The 15528-nt window shown below is 40.4% G+C and overlaps 1 protein-coding gene across 6 annotated transcripts in view; it reads right to left on the reverse strand.

The window, feature by feature from the left end:
• The window catches only part of ano2b (anoctamin 2b), a 124968-nt gene that overhangs the window by 2239 nt on the left and 107201 nt on the right, over positions 1 to 15528 (reverse strand). For all 6 annotated transcript variants that reach the window (XM_088646436.1, XM_088646438.1, XM_088646435.1 and 3 more), the window contains 4 exons: positions 13938 to 14090; positions 12064 to 12116; positions 10718 to 10899; positions 447 to 552 (listed from right to left, as the gene is read on the reverse strand). In XM_088646436.1, the coding sequence (XP_088502562.1) occupies positions 447 to 552; positions 10718 to 10899; positions 12064 to 12116; positions 13938 to 14090 (494 nt within the window). The remainder of the gene's footprint in view (positions 1 to 446; positions 553 to 10717; positions 10900 to 12063; positions 12117 to 13937; positions 14091 to 15528) is intronic.

The following is a 15528-nucleotide window of genomic DNA, read 5'->3' on the forward strand; positions in this document are numbered from 1 at the left end:
CGCCACCGCTGTGACTTCCTCTCCTATTAGTCGGGTCAATCAAAGTCATCAAAAGTCAGAGACGGCACGAACACCTGTCACCAAGGAGGCTTCGGCGGGCAGAAGACCTCTCACGTCTGGAAGATAACGGGCAGAATCGACTAATCGACTCCGTCACCCGCGCCAGGCCAGAAAACAAATGGGTGGAGATCTGCCTCCTGCTCCTCCTGCCCCTGACTGACGCTCATCTGACTGCAGATTCCTGATGTTTTTCGCCAACTGACTGCGTCGTCTGCGGTGTCATTCTAAATAATACACTCACATCTACCGTTCGCACAATGGAGCGCGTTCAAATACTGCACGGAGAAATGGTGAGGAAAACTGCCCACTCCTCAGATATATCCAAGTGTGCCAAGAGGTACTGCCCCCATTTGGAAACATTCAGTTCCCCCAAAGTTAGACTTTACCTGAAACAGAATAACGAAAGCCAGGCGTGCAGCAAGGACCGACCAATACTGTTTGGAGAAGTCATATGCGTTTGGAGACCACGGAGGCTCTCTGTAATCCTTATACCTGCAATGGACAAGAAGATAATTAATAATAATTGCTTAGACTTCCATAGCGCTTTTCTGGATACTTCACTCAAAGTGCTTCACAGGTAATGGGGACTCCCCTCCACCACCACCAATGTGGATGATGCAACGGCAGCCATAGTGCGCCAGAACGCTCACCACACATCAGCTCTCAGTGGGGAGGAGAGCAGAGTAATGAAGCCAATTCAGAGATGGGGATTATTAGGAGGCCATGACTGGTAAGGGGCAATGGGAAATTTGGCCAGGACGCCGGGGTTATACCCCTACTCTTTTCGAGAAATGCCCTGGGATTCACCACAGAGAGTCAAGACCTCGGTTTTATGTCTCATCTGAAGGACGGCGCCTGTTTACAGTATAGTGTCCCCGTCACTATACCGGGGCATTAGGACCCAGATGGACCCCAGGGTGGCCCCACTAACACCTCTTCCAGCAGCAACCTTAGTTTTTCCCAAGAGGTCTCACATCCAGGTACTGGCCAGGCTCACATCTGCTTAGCTTCAGTGGGTTGCCAGTTGTGAGTTGCAGGGTGATATGGCTGCTGGCTAAAGATGGTTATATTCTACAGAGCAGGAGCCCTGGAAGTTACTAGACAGGTGAGGCATGTTTACCAAGTCTTTACGTTAATCACTGCTTACAAAAACTATGATATATACTAAGTAAACAGGTTTGGTCTAGTGTATTTTGTCAATGACCCGTCAATGTACAGTAGGAAAGCTGATCCTTACTACAAGCAAACTGACGTCAAAGGACTCAACAGGGAATTGGTCTTTTGGAGTGATAGACAGGCTTAGCAAATTGGGAATTATAGAGACATATTAACATACAAAAGCACGGATCTCTGGAGTGGAGATCTCTGGGAAATCCTTGACTTAGTCCAGAAGGAGCTCCATCCTTAAGAATGTATATCGAAGTATCAGAGTACATCTCTATGATCATTTTGTACTTTTACAATAGATATCCTTACATTTTGCTCATTTTCTCTTCTCTTTTTCATATGGCTTGGCTATACACTACGTTCTGCCGTACTCTGCCATATGGCTATTTAAAGTAAAACGTGTTTATGGCAGTCAGATACACATGTTACAGAGTGCTGGCTTCCTGGGGCTGCTTAATTGGTTAATGACAGGCACGAAGAAGAAAGTGCATGACTCATCCTCACTGGGTGGGCAATCACTCAATTAGCTGCAGGTGTTGAAGGCTTTAAAAGCCTGTTAGTACAGCCTAGTTGTGGGAAGATTGCGATGAGAAGAAAGATCCCACATTTGTGGAACTAAGTAACCCAAATTGTGAAAGGAACAACCCAGGGCAGCTGCCAGAGAGAAGCTGGTCACAGGTTATCAAATGCAGGACAGATACGGCCTGTCCCAACAGCCCCACCTCGCACATTTGCTCAACTCCAGAGCCTGGACACAGAAAGGCATTCAAGATTTGGATGCAATAAGGCACCACTGTCACAGAAAGAAAATTCCAGACACCAGTCACGATACCCCCAGCTAGTGTCAGTAACTCCAAAACTAGCAACTTATTTTATGCTTTAATATAGTTCTGCTGTTTTCTAAAGCTGTATACTAAAGGCTGTTGGATGCAAGCAATTATACTAGAATAATATAAAATAAGAAATAATATTAAGTTTGGTATTGAATAAAGAACAGGTTTCTATTCCATTAAAATAACCCAAATCTTTTGTTGCAAAAACGTGAATTACAAAGCCCAAGCAAGTCTTAAAAGTTTATTGTTGCCTATGCCCACGAATCCTGTATTAACCAGCCTCCTAGAGACTCCATAGTGCATACTCTACCCTCCTAAGCTACACTGGCACTGGTCCCGACAGCCCAACCTCACACATTTGCTCAACTCCAGAGCCTGCACACAGAAAGACATTCAAGATTTGGATGCAATAAGGCACCACTGTCACAGAAAGAAAATTCCAGACACCAGTCACGATACCCCCAGTAACTCCAAAACATACAGGGAAAAAAGTGGTTGTTGTTAGAAACTCTATGCTCTGAAAGACAGTTAGTGAAATTATAAATCACGGACATAGAGTCATCAATGGTATGCTATTTCACTGGAGCTGAGGTGACGTGATAGATACAGTGCTTTATTTGTCTTCAGCTTCTCCCATAAAAGAACAAAACACACAAGCAAAGCATAAAAGCCACATAAAATCACATGAAATCAAAAGAACTAATATCGTCCAAAGAATTGACAAGCTCCAAGCAAAGACAGGGCCAGTTGTTGTTCAAAATGGGACAAATAGCATTGCCAGTAATGGCATGCTGTCTATAGGATACCAATTCAAAGACTGCAACAACAAGCTGATTCTAATAAGTGGTTTTCATTTGCTCGGAGAGCATCAAGTCGTTAACTTTTTTTTTAGGGATCCTGTCTGCAGCATGGAAAACCAACTGTAAACAGCTCCTGGAGTGTAGACACTGAAAATCTATTAAATTATTAAAATAATTCTAAAATATAAACCATATGGCAAAGGTTATCTGCACGGATGTACATTAACAAATTACATGAGAGTGCGATGAGTATCAGCGGGCTTGTGGAAAGGATCTGCAGAGGAATTTAAATGGAATGGAAAGGGGGAGAAGCCAGAAAAGGCACAAAAAATGGGCAACAACATGTAAGAGATAGAGGTGTGATTTCGGTTGACTGCTAGACAATGGGTAGGCAATGGAAGTCTGAGGATATGTATTGGAACGGAACCTCATGAGGCTCAAGAATGTCTTTGGTGCAGACTAAGGTCAATGCAGCTGCTCCAAGATCAGTCCTGCAGTACTGAGTTTGGCACAACCAGTCCAAAAATCCAAAAAGGTCAGGGCCCAGTCTTTTTCCTAACCAAGAGATTAGAGTGTGGCAGATCATCTGGGGAAGAATACCATCGGCACACCTGTAACCAGCCATCCACCACCCAGCTTGCTGCAGCTACAGAGAAACAGCTGGGCGACATCTCACTGCCAACTATTCAGAGGCTGGATGGTTTAGATACAGAATCAGAACTTCGGGGAGTGTGTTAATTCTATCTGTATCGCTGTACCACCTACTGATTTCATTTTGGCAGTGTGTTGTTATATTTTGCGCTGAAAAGTCAGCATGCTTCTGTAATATACGCTTGTTCACATTTTCTGCGATTCTTTCACATATCCCTGTTTCAAAGTTTGGATTTCATCCGTTTGGATCTTGCTTTGGGTTTTGCGTATTAAGACGAAACATGCAAATAAATGTGCTTTCGCAGTAAACAGTATAATTACAAAGAAGCTTGTCGTTTGAAAAATATTAAAGTAATGTAATATTAATATAACAAAGAAGCCTGTGAACTTTTTGATTCTGATTTGAACATGAGGCAATGTCAAACTGGGAGTTTCTTTCTTCTTTTTTTCGTCCATTGCTTTTTCTCATCTGCTTTCTGTCTCAGTAAACGGAGACATTCTGAAAGATTGTTCTTCAGGAGGGACGAGGGAGTGATTCACCAGACTGCTCTTTCTCTCCTATCACTGTGTGAACTCCTTCACTCAGGAAATAAGAGAAGCCATGACCCAGAAGCACCGCTGTCACTCCAAACTCATCGGAACCCCTGGAGAACTCTGGAAAAATACAGGGTCAGCTTATTCCCAATACACTGTGCCAGAAAAACAGCCTTTTCCAAATAGTGGAAAGGCTTTGCAGTTTTCTCTGGGGGCTGTCTAAAATATAATCAGAATATCTCTAAAGAGAGCAAAGATGATTTTTTTCTCCTTGGCTTTTCTGGAAACTACTTGAGTGACTTATCTAGCCCCCTCCTCTGTCACTAAAGTTTAGAGAGACACCCTCTCTCACAGAAACAACGAATGCCAACACTAGCTTTATATCATTAAATGACCGCATTACAATTGTAGTGTTAGAATCCCAGTTTCCTCCTTTAACTCTTCAGGATATGACGTACTGCACATGCTCACAGATTACTCAGATTTAAAAAAATAGTATAAAATCGTTCAGACAAACCACATGATTTGCAATCTGTCACAGAGGTCAAAACTAAAACACTCATCCCCGATCTTCTTTTGTCCTCCTCTGTAGGCACTGTACATAAATGAATATTATAACTACCAAAGCCATTATGGTTCCAGTTTTCACTTTTATGAATTCGGTAATAAAGGATTAATAATTAATAGATAATGATTTTAAATAACAAAAATAACCCATAAGGTTCTGTTCGTGACCTCCTGCATGTCTTAAATACCATGACAACATTCCAACACAAGAACTGCACAATTAAGAAACAATATATACAAAACTCATAACTTTTAACCATCATTGGTGCAGACAACAATATGGTCGTGCAGTCATTCAGAATACCTCATAACAAAACAAACTTTTAGCCAGAAAGAAAAAGATTTTGAAAGTTAGATAAAAGTGATGGAAGACATCATCAATAACATGAGCGCTGACAAGCACTTTCTAGAGATATAGCTCAGTAACAGTGGTCTTGGTTCGTTTATGTAAAATTTTATTTTGTTATGTGTTTTTCAGCCATGTTGTACAGTGCGTACATAATGTTATTCAGTTAATTTAGTGTTTTTATAGCCACAATCAATTTTTACCCCATTAATGTATCTTTCATGTTCATACGGTATGAATATTGCAAAATGAGGAGATCAAAATGATGGTGGTGTTGCAGTTTTAGCTATCGTAGCAGTGAAACCTATGAAATAAAGTAACCAAATAAAGAAAATAATGTGAAGTTATAGAAAATTCTTGTGATCAGTAAGAGTGTAATGTTTTAAAAATGCTGCCAAACAACCATGCATGCAGAGTTTGAGAAAAATGTTCACTGTGCATCGCTTAAACCTTAAAATTCTAAAGGGAAAACAGTAAGAGGGTGTACATATACTGGAGACAGCTTTAATTTAAAAATGAAATGACTTATTTTGTAGCAGATGAGCAAAATGTACTGTGGTTTGTCATCAATAACTCACCCTTGATAGCATACTTATCTCGCAGTTATAAAACTGCACTCGGAAATCCCAAATTGACAGTGCTACTACAGCTGCCAAACTATCAGCATGTTGAAGACCTCAGGAAACTCTCCTGTGAGGCTTCCAAGAAGAAAGTTTCTCAAAACATCACCAGGCACTTTTCCACAACTCTTTCTGTTGTAGGGGTGGGTCTCTGTATCTATACAACCGAGCAAAGTTTGGGCTAATATCAATTGAATCTATTTTTACAGTATGATAATAATCCAAAACCTACTGCCGGTAGTCAAAAGGAATCTAAAAGACAGAGCAGAAGCTGATGTGTTGGAAGTGCTGATATGAAAAAGTTCTGATGTGAATCAGATTGAACCAATTGGGGATTCAAACCCAAGTTTGAAGAAAGAAAATCTTGGAGACATTCTTACAATAAATTTAGCACAATATTCCCGGAACACTACTCCACGTATACAGTACACATAATTAAATGTACTGTATGTAGGAAAACCACATACAACTGTATTAAAAAAAACATTAAGCAACTTATTTTATGCTTTAATATAGTTCTGCTGTTTTCTAAAGCTGTGTACTAAACGCTGTTGGATGCAAACAATTATACTAGAATAATATAAAATAAGAAATTATATTAAGTTTGGTATTGAATAAAGAACCATGCAAGAATGCCATGCAAGAATTCAAAATACTTTGCAGAACAAGTCTTAAGATTTTATCGATGCCTATACCCACGAATCCTGTATTAACCAGCCTCCTAGAGACTCCATAGTGCACATAAGCTACATTGGCAGTGATCAGTGCTCAATTACAAACACCCGCTTGCATTCATAACTGAGCTGCAAGAGAATGCTGAAATAAATGAGGTTTCTATGCACCACAGTTTTGTTTTTTTTGCAAAGAGGACCAATACAGTACAACAAAACCATATGTATTTTCTTTCCATGTTCCACCTTAACCTTCTGCAACTGCACAGTCTGCATGGGCCTAAAGGTGGAATGCAATTTATAAAGCTCTAAATTGGCTGTACCGGAAGGAGTCAGTTCACCATAAAAGTCTGGCACTGAAAAATGGGCTTTATTAAGAAATTCAATTCTAATATTCCTACAGTATGAGCAGCATGTTCATGAGACATACAGCAAGGACTTATGTTAAGTCCTCAGCCTGATTACAGTGATGGAGAATGAGGAAAGGAGAGAGGATATACCAGGGTAGATTCCCCTAGCCTGATCTCCCTAAGGAAAAGATTATCTGGAAACCTGTTCCAAATTAACTGCAGAGTTCAAAGAATCAGAACACTTTCTTGTTGAGTTACTGTACATATTCAAAGTTGTTGAACAAATCTTAGGCAACTATAATTTCATATGTATAGTACAGGGGTTTCGGTTTCCTTCAATATAATGTTTCAAACAGTTTCTCAATTATTTTGTCTGAGTTACATGATTGCATATGGCAAACTAAAAGTCCAACAGAAACTCCAATAACTACTCTGAAATTAGTTCTTTCAATAAGTAACACTAACCAGTTTGGAATTCAAACATCAAAAGCAATGCTGTTGAGGGAGGCTAGCACTTGACAGAATTAAGCTACTCTTGCTTTTACCAGAAACCTGGACTTGCGTCAGGGTTTGGTTGTGCTGACCTCTGGATATGAGCCAGTTCACAGGCACTCGGGGTTGAATTCTTAAATGGGGCAATCAGACTGTTAGATGTTACTGAAAGAGCTTTTAGTAGCTAGCCTATTGTTTTAGAAATATACTGAATTCCCTCTTTGCTTTCAGTTCTGCCTCCCAAGATGATATTGAGTCAAATACGTCTAGGATGATTAAGAGAAAAAAAAGGTTTTGTAGGTTTTGAGAATTTTAGGCAGTATTTGTTACTGGAGTTCCTTTATATCCTGAGCCCAGGAAGATCATTAGATAGGTATTTCCGCAGAATGCAAAGATTAAAAAACAAGCCAATTCGTGACATTCAGCAATGGATTTAGCACATTTGATGTCAATAGTTCTTAAACCATTCAGCTAGTCCCATCATTCAGTCTGTTTTTCTCTAATTTGCTGCAAGATCTTATACCAGCCTGTGTTATATGAAGCAAGATGGGCAGCAAAAGTAAGAAAAAAACCCCAGTAATATCAAGTACTGCAGTTAAATAATACATCGGTTTTACAACACGGAAACTATGAATAAGCTTGAGTAAAATCGAGTCTTCTGTGGAATGTGGAATGAGAGCAGCTGGTTTAAATCAGGCCAGTAATGTGCGGCTGGCACATGTGGTTCATGTGGTCAGACTGGTTCTACCAAACAAATGCATTAGGAGAGCCTCAGAAATAGAAAACACTAAATATAAAACAAATTCCCCAAAAGCTTCAAAACCAGAGGAAGTATGCAGTGCAGTGGTGAAATATATATTTTTTTCTCATTAAACCCTGGAAGTAAAAACTGTTTGGAAGAGGACAACAGTGACTAATTCAGCTTTTTGGAGGAGTAATGTATCAAATAAACATTGATGTTACCGAAGAGCACTTTGAGGCCAAACTGTGTTGAATCTTCTCTTCCGTCGGTTTTCTAACCTCTTTATCCAATTCAGGGTCACAGGGAGCCGGAGTCTATCACAGCAAGCAACGGGCACAAGGCAGGATACACCCTGGATGGGACGCCAGTCCATCACAGGACACACACAGATTCTAGGGCCAATTTTCCCAGCAGCCAATTAACTTAAGAGTATGCAAAGGAACAGGTAAAGGTTTATTCCATGCTGAAAAGAGAAGAAAAGAACCAAAACGTTTCGCCTGCGGACCTGAAGAACCTACCCGAAGAAGGCTCCACAGCCGAAACATTGTGCTTCTTTTCTTCTCTTTACTTGCTCCTTTGCAGTCTATGCATACTGACACAGCAACCTACTTGGACTGAGTACATCTTTGGACTGTGGGAGGAAGCCAGAGCACCTTAAGGAAACCCATGCCAACCTGGGGAGAACATGCAAACTCCACACAGACCGCCCCCCAGCTCCAGAACTGAACCCAGGGCCCCAGCAAACCACTGTACCACCATGGCACCCCAGTTGAATCTTCCCACTGTATAAAATTTAACATTTAAATTTAAATTAAAAAAAGATAAGAAAAACAAGGCTTTCTCCTACCTCAAGCCTTAATCAAAAGGTTGGCTGGAACATTATCTGAAAGTTCCTGACCAACTTCCAGTCCCTCCAGATAGACAGAGGAGCCCACACACTCAGATCTTAACCCCAGTGTGCAGAAAGGGTCAAAACGTGTTTTTGCAAGTTTGGTCAACCCCATGTAAGTTATTCAGGGGATTCAGTTGTCTGAAAAAACGCGTTTATTTCGGGCTGAAAAACACGTTTTGAAAAGTGTGCTGTTACTGTCCCATAACTTACATGGGGTTGACCAAACTTGCAGAAACATGTTTATTTCTGCTGAAAAACACGTTTTGACTCTTTCTGCACACTGGGGTTAAGAGCTGAGTGTGTGGGCTCTTCTGAGCCTTGCTGTAGCATGGGGATTCAGTTGTCTGAAAAAACGCGTTTATTTCGGGCTGAAAAACACGTTTTGAAAAGTGTTCTGTTACTGCCCCATAACTTACATGGGGTTGACCAAACTTGCAGAAACATGTTTATTTCTGCTGAAAAACACGTTTTGACCCTTTCTGCACACTGGGGTTAAGAGCTGAGTGTGTGGGCTCCTCTGAGCCTTGCTGTTACATGGGGATTCAGTTGTCTGAAAAAACGCGTTTATTTCGGGCTGAAAAACACGTTTTGAAAAGTGTTCTGTTACTGCCCCATAACTTACATGGGGTTGACCAAACTTGCAGAAACATGTTTATTTCTGCTGAAAAACACGTTTTGACCCTTTCTGCACACTGGGGTTAAGATCTGAGTGTGTGGGCTCCTCTGAGCCTTGCTGTTACATGGGGATTCAGTTGTCTGAAAAAACGCGTTTATTTCGGGCTGAAAAACACGTTTTGAAAAGTGTGCTGTTACTGTCCCATAACTTACATGGGGTTGACCAAACTTGCAGAAACATGTTTATTTCTGCTGAAAAACACGTTTTGACCCTTTCTGCACACTGGGGTTAAGAGCTGAGAGTGTGGGCTCTTCTGAGCCTTGCTGTTACATGGGGATTCAGTTGTCTGAAAAAACGCGTTAATTTCGGGCTGAAAAACACGTTTTGAAAAGTGTTCTGTTACTGCCCCATAACTTACATTGGGTTGACCAAACTTGCAGAAACATGTTTATTTCTGCTGAAAAACACGTTTTGACCCTTTCTGCACACTGGGGTTAAGAGCTGAGTGTGTGGGCTCCTCTGAGCCTTGCTGTTACATGGGGATTCAGTTGTCTGAAAAAACGCGTTTATTTCGGGCTGAAAAACACGTTTTGAAAAGTGTTCTGTTACTGCCCCATAACTTACATGGGGTTGACCAAAGTTGCAGAAACATGTTTATTTCTGCTGAAAAACACGTTTTGACCCTTTCTGCACACTGGGGCTAAGAGCTGAGTGTGTGGGCTCCTCTGAGCCTTGCTGTTACATGGGGATTCAGTTGTCTGAAAAAACGCGTTTATTTCGGGCTGAAAAACACTTTTTGAAAAGTGTTCTGTTACTGCCCCATAACTTACATGGGGTTGACCAAACTTGCAGAAACATGTTTATTTCTGCTGAAAAACACGTTTTGACCCTTTCTGCACACTGGGGTTAAGAGCTGAGTGTGTGGGCTCTTCTGAGCCTTGCTGTTACATGGGGATTCAGTTGTCTGAAAAAACGCGTTTATTTCGGGCTGAAAAACACGTTTTGAAAAGTGTTCTGTTACTGCCCCATAACTTACATGGGGTTGACCAAACTTGCATGTTCTGTATTAGGTTTACCATATAAAAAGTCCTTTTATCTTTTCATTATCTGGTAAAATAAAGGCTTCTCAAATTAAGTGATTTTTTTTCTTACAATTTTAATCATTTTGACGTTCAGCGTTTAAGGGATTCAGCTCAGGCCTTTGGACAAACAAATGTTGTTGTTTTTTGCGTGTTGTTCATGGCATATCATGAAATGACTCAGAGTTTCCAAAGTATGACAGAAATGAAGATGACGAGATGGCAAACTCCTTCCCCAGCACTGGGCGTTCCTATGGTAGAGCTGAGCAATGTGATGGAAAGGGAAAAGTATCTTACCTGCAAACTGTTACTTCCTTGTCATACTGGGACAGAGTAGGCGCGTTGCCTGGTTTGAAATGGCTGACATTGAAGTATGACAGGGTGTGGTCAATGAAGCCATGCATGGTGCCCGTCTCACTGTACATGTACTGGTAGACCAAGCGAGGGATGAAATCGGAGGTGAAGGAGATGACGAAGGCCTAGAAGAAATACAGCAGCCACATTTCCACAGAATTCTTTTAGTCATGAACTTCAGACTCTCAGTATGGAGAGTATTCTTTATTCTGATTTACCTCACACCTTTAAAACCTCTACGCATTTTCTGCTAATTCTGATATAAATATGCCATTGTGCATATACCCGAACACCAGATTTAATTTCTGGGTGTTTTTGTATCTCCATAAAAAGTGAAGAATGTAGAATTACAAGCTGGTATACAGTACAGTAGATGTGTTGCTCATAACGTATAAGTAATATAATTTGAAGCACCTGGTGACTGTGTTTACCATAGAGGGTTATAGAGACATATAACAGGATTTCAAGACCAAATGCTGAACCTTCTCCTTTCACCTGTTATCTTTACTTCAGACTCACGTTCATCTACAGTACACCCTTACTGCTAAATAAAAGCAAAATAAATAGGATGATTTTGTAGGACTTGGTTGGAAAAGTACATCATTGACTTCTTTTTCTTCAGTGCTTTAAATCAGTGCTTTAAAACAGTTTTCCATCCCTTATCCAGAGGCTAACAGTGATATGAAGAAACACTGATTTCAAAGTCAATACTGCTAACTGGTATTCACTAACCTGGCTTGGCCATAGCCTCTACATAAGGCCTTGAAGTGAGGAGATTACAATAAAACACACCTCGTTCTTTGCTTCCTTCTAGATGATGTTTGAAACTACATGCTGGTACTAAGCAGCTTCCTTTGTCCACCTTGGGGTGTCTGTCTTTTTGATGTCACTCAAAAAACTAACTCTTATAATTAACACTTTCAGGTTAATTATTAAATCACTGGCAAACTCTGAAAGAGAGCTTTAAAAGAGCCATTGCCAAGATTTTACCTGTCTTTCTGTAATGTACGCAGGACCATTATAGTCAGGATAACTGTGACAAAACATAGGATTACTGCAAGAAAAGCTCTTAGTGCAAGAAAAAGTATTAACCTAGAAAAGCCTGATACTAGGAGACATTTTTGTTCAATTGAGGCCCTTGATGCCATGATGAAAGGCACTATTATAATGTAATTATACTAGTAATAACAACTGCAATTGTTGTAACTATAATATAACAACAAATGCTGCTGTTGATATGATAGAAAGTAACAGGGACATCAATTGACGGCAGGCAGATGATCACTTACATTTATAATGACAGAGAACTTGCCCATGCCACTGAGAATGTTGTACCAGATCCCTGAAGAGGACAGAAGAGATAAGAAGAATATGTCAGATATATCAAGAGGTTCATGTTATAACACACCTGTCATTCACAGCCACCAGATTCATATTACGTTTTTAACTCTGAAGAGGGTAGTAGGGATTTTGGAGCCATAACCAAATCTTTTCCATACCCAACCATTGGGTGAATATAAAGATCAATACAGCATATTTGCGGAGATGAACTGCTAATAATTAACCACCAGGACGTAGTGTTTAAAATTTCATACTATTCATTTGGTGTCAGATATCAACAGGGCAGTCCTTCAGATTGTGACAGTACATAAAGTATACTGTACAATACACTGAGATTAATCAAGAAAAGCCCTTTTACCAGAATCACAAAAGACACTGATCCAGAGATAGTGATGACTCTTTTGGAAGGTTTTGGCTCAGCTCACATAACCCATATGCCCACCATCAAGACTGATACGGAGTAAGAGCACCCCAGTTCTCTGATGACTTGGGGAATCAGTGGAGACGCAGCGCACTGAACACGTGTGGGATGTCCTTGCCTGATCCCACATGAGTGTCCTGTGAAACCTTCCTAGGGGTTTTCTCTAACGGGGCCAGTGCATTAGTCTGCGGTCCCTTTCGCAAGGAATGCTGCTCTCCAACACAGAAAGTACTGTATAAGAGCAAGACAGGTCTTCAGGTGCCAGAGGGTGATACTGTTTAATACTATCCTCATTCACATCTTGCCAGTGCTCTATCTTCTGTACCTTGCATTTCCTAACTCACTGCTTTAGCAATTAACACTAATTGCTTCTACTTAAATATAATGGTGAGATGTGATTATTCAAAAACCTCAGTTCAGGAGAACTGGAGTTTCCAAGAGCCCAGTAGGATTTGGCACTTAAAGTGATGAACACAGAGTTCACTTGTGGAGGACTATTTATTTGAGCAAAACTGCTTTACTTTTTCCCAGGCAGCGAATCCAGGCTACTTCAGTGTTTGTTAACGTTAGAAATCGAGTGGGGAAGGTTGGCTGGAATACACTGGACTCTGGAATCCGATTAGAAATTAGTTTTTATGTGTTGTGAATTGCCTGTGACTTCTTGGAATAAATCTTTGCCTTTTAAGATACTGGAAGGCTTGCTGATTTCTTCACCACCACATTGTTCACTGGAAATTAAATTGAATACTAGAATTTTAACAGTGGAAATATGGGTTACCTGAAGAATCAAAAATCTTGAAGTCGTATAAAGAAGCCAGTAGGATTTGGCACTTAAAGTGACGACGAATGCAAATTCCATTCAAAAGAAAGGGCTCATTATTTGAAAACAAGCATGCAATTTAAATAAATACTATGACTACTAATAATAAATTAGTTGCCGTGTCAGGCTTTCAAAAGAGAAACGGTTTGTTCAAAGTCTTAACTTCTGGCCAAACACAATCCATCAGTGTTTCAATATACTGTAGTAGGGTCTTGACATCTGTAAATTTAACAGTAATAATTCCTTACACTTATACAGCACTTTTCTGGAAACTAATGTACACTCAGAGTGCTTTCTCAAAGTGCTTTCGCAGGTAATGGAGACTCTCCTCCACCACCATCAATGTGTAACCCCCACTTGGATGATGCTATGGCAGCCAAAATGCACTAGTACGCTCACCACACATCAGTGGGGAGGAGAGCAGAGTGATGAAGCCAGTTCACTGAAGGGCTCTTGTGTAATTTACAGTCATTTCCTGTGACAATAGGCTTCAGAGTTCCTTGTTCAGAGATTGTGATGTGAGTGAGAAAGGATATAAATCATTGCAGAGCAATTAGATAAACCCAAACAATGCACCATACCAATATCCTTTGCTCGCACAGCGTCAGGCCTCCGGAGCTCCGTGACAAACTTTTTGGCATCGAGGCGGATCTCTATGATGTTGTTCAAGAGGGCAAAGAGAGGAGCCAAGGGGAACGAGGCGACGAAGAGGGAGACGAATCCGAACTGGATGACTGGACACAAAGGAGAGAATCGGAGGTTAGAGTTCTTTCCAAAGAAAACCAAGCGCTCTCTATGAAGGTGTTAAAGGGCACATTGGGAGATGATCAACGGTAAATCAATAACAGATCCATCTGAAAATGTCATGTTTTACTGATAGTATTCATATTTATCCTCCGGATATAGCAATAACTGTCAGTTTTGTTCAATCGTGCCCATTTCCAAGGACAGTGGATCATGCTCTCTTGAAACAAACATGCATCTACTCAACTGAAGCAAGGCGGAGCCCAGTTTACAACAGCATGCTGAAAGATTACATGCTGTCCTGAAGATCATTCACCACAAACTGCACCCACCCATTTATTCACCCATCCACTCTTAAGACACTCATTCCTGGTGAGAAGCACAGGGCGCAAAGTGAGACCGCAAAACATGATACAATTATACAAATACTGGAGCACCAAAAAAATCGCTGTTTTGATATATCCTAGATTGTATCTTAATATACCCCTAGAAATGGTACAGTTATAGTGTGTGAATGTTTTGCTGATACTTTTGGCACCTAAGTAAAGAAAAGTGCTTCTATTTTAATTCCTAAATGTTTAAAGCTGGGCTCCACCACGTCTTAAACCATTTCAGAAAACTGAGGCTGGCAGCTGCTCTGAGAAACAAATTTCTGAACTGACCTTTGGAGGCAGCTGTAAGAAATAACCACAAAAAAAAGTAATTGTTACTGTTATTAACATCTTATTTATAGGAGTGAAACAATAGCACCACATTATTTTTGATGCTTTGTTACTTTGCTTGTTATTGTTCATTTTGCATATGCCTTAAAAATAATGCAAAATGAAAATGCAAGTGTAGTCAGTTTTACTAAGAATTTGCGTGGAGTATTGAAATCTCTCATTCATCACTGCCTATACATTTAACAAATATTTTAAACCCTCCTTTTTGAAGAATAGCTAAATGCAAGAGGAAAATCACTTCAAAAGTCATGTGTAGTCCTATTTGACTACAGTCCTACACGGTTAATGGTCTTAATTCTGCTATTCAACAGCATTTAATCCATCTCTTTATTCATTTTCTTACTGTGTTATCCAAATCAAGGTTGCAGGGGGAGCCGGAGTCTATCCCAGCAAGCAATGGGCACAAGGCAGGATACTCCCTGGCTTAGACCCACATCCATAACAGAGCACAGGCACAAATACACATTTTCACACAAGGGCTGTATGTCTTCAGACTGTGGGAGGAAACTGGAGCACACAGAGGAAACCCACATAAGCATTGTGAGAACTTGCAACACAGCGAGACAGCAACGCTAACCACTGTGCCACTGAAACAGCACTTTCTGCTGTTTTTAATGTAAAAATATAATAAATAAAAATAATAAAGTAATTCATTTTGTCACGAACAGACTGAAAATTTTCAGCTCTATACTAAGTACTCTCCAAT

This window comes from Lepisosteus platostomus, chromosome 9 (assembly GCF_059453375.1).
Source record: "Lepisosteus platostomus isolate fLepPlt1 chromosome 9, fLepPlt1.hap1, whole genome shotgun sequence".
Lineage (NCBI taxonomy): Eukaryota > Metazoa > Chordata > Actinopteri > Semionotiformes > Lepisosteidae > Lepisosteus > Lepisosteus platostomus.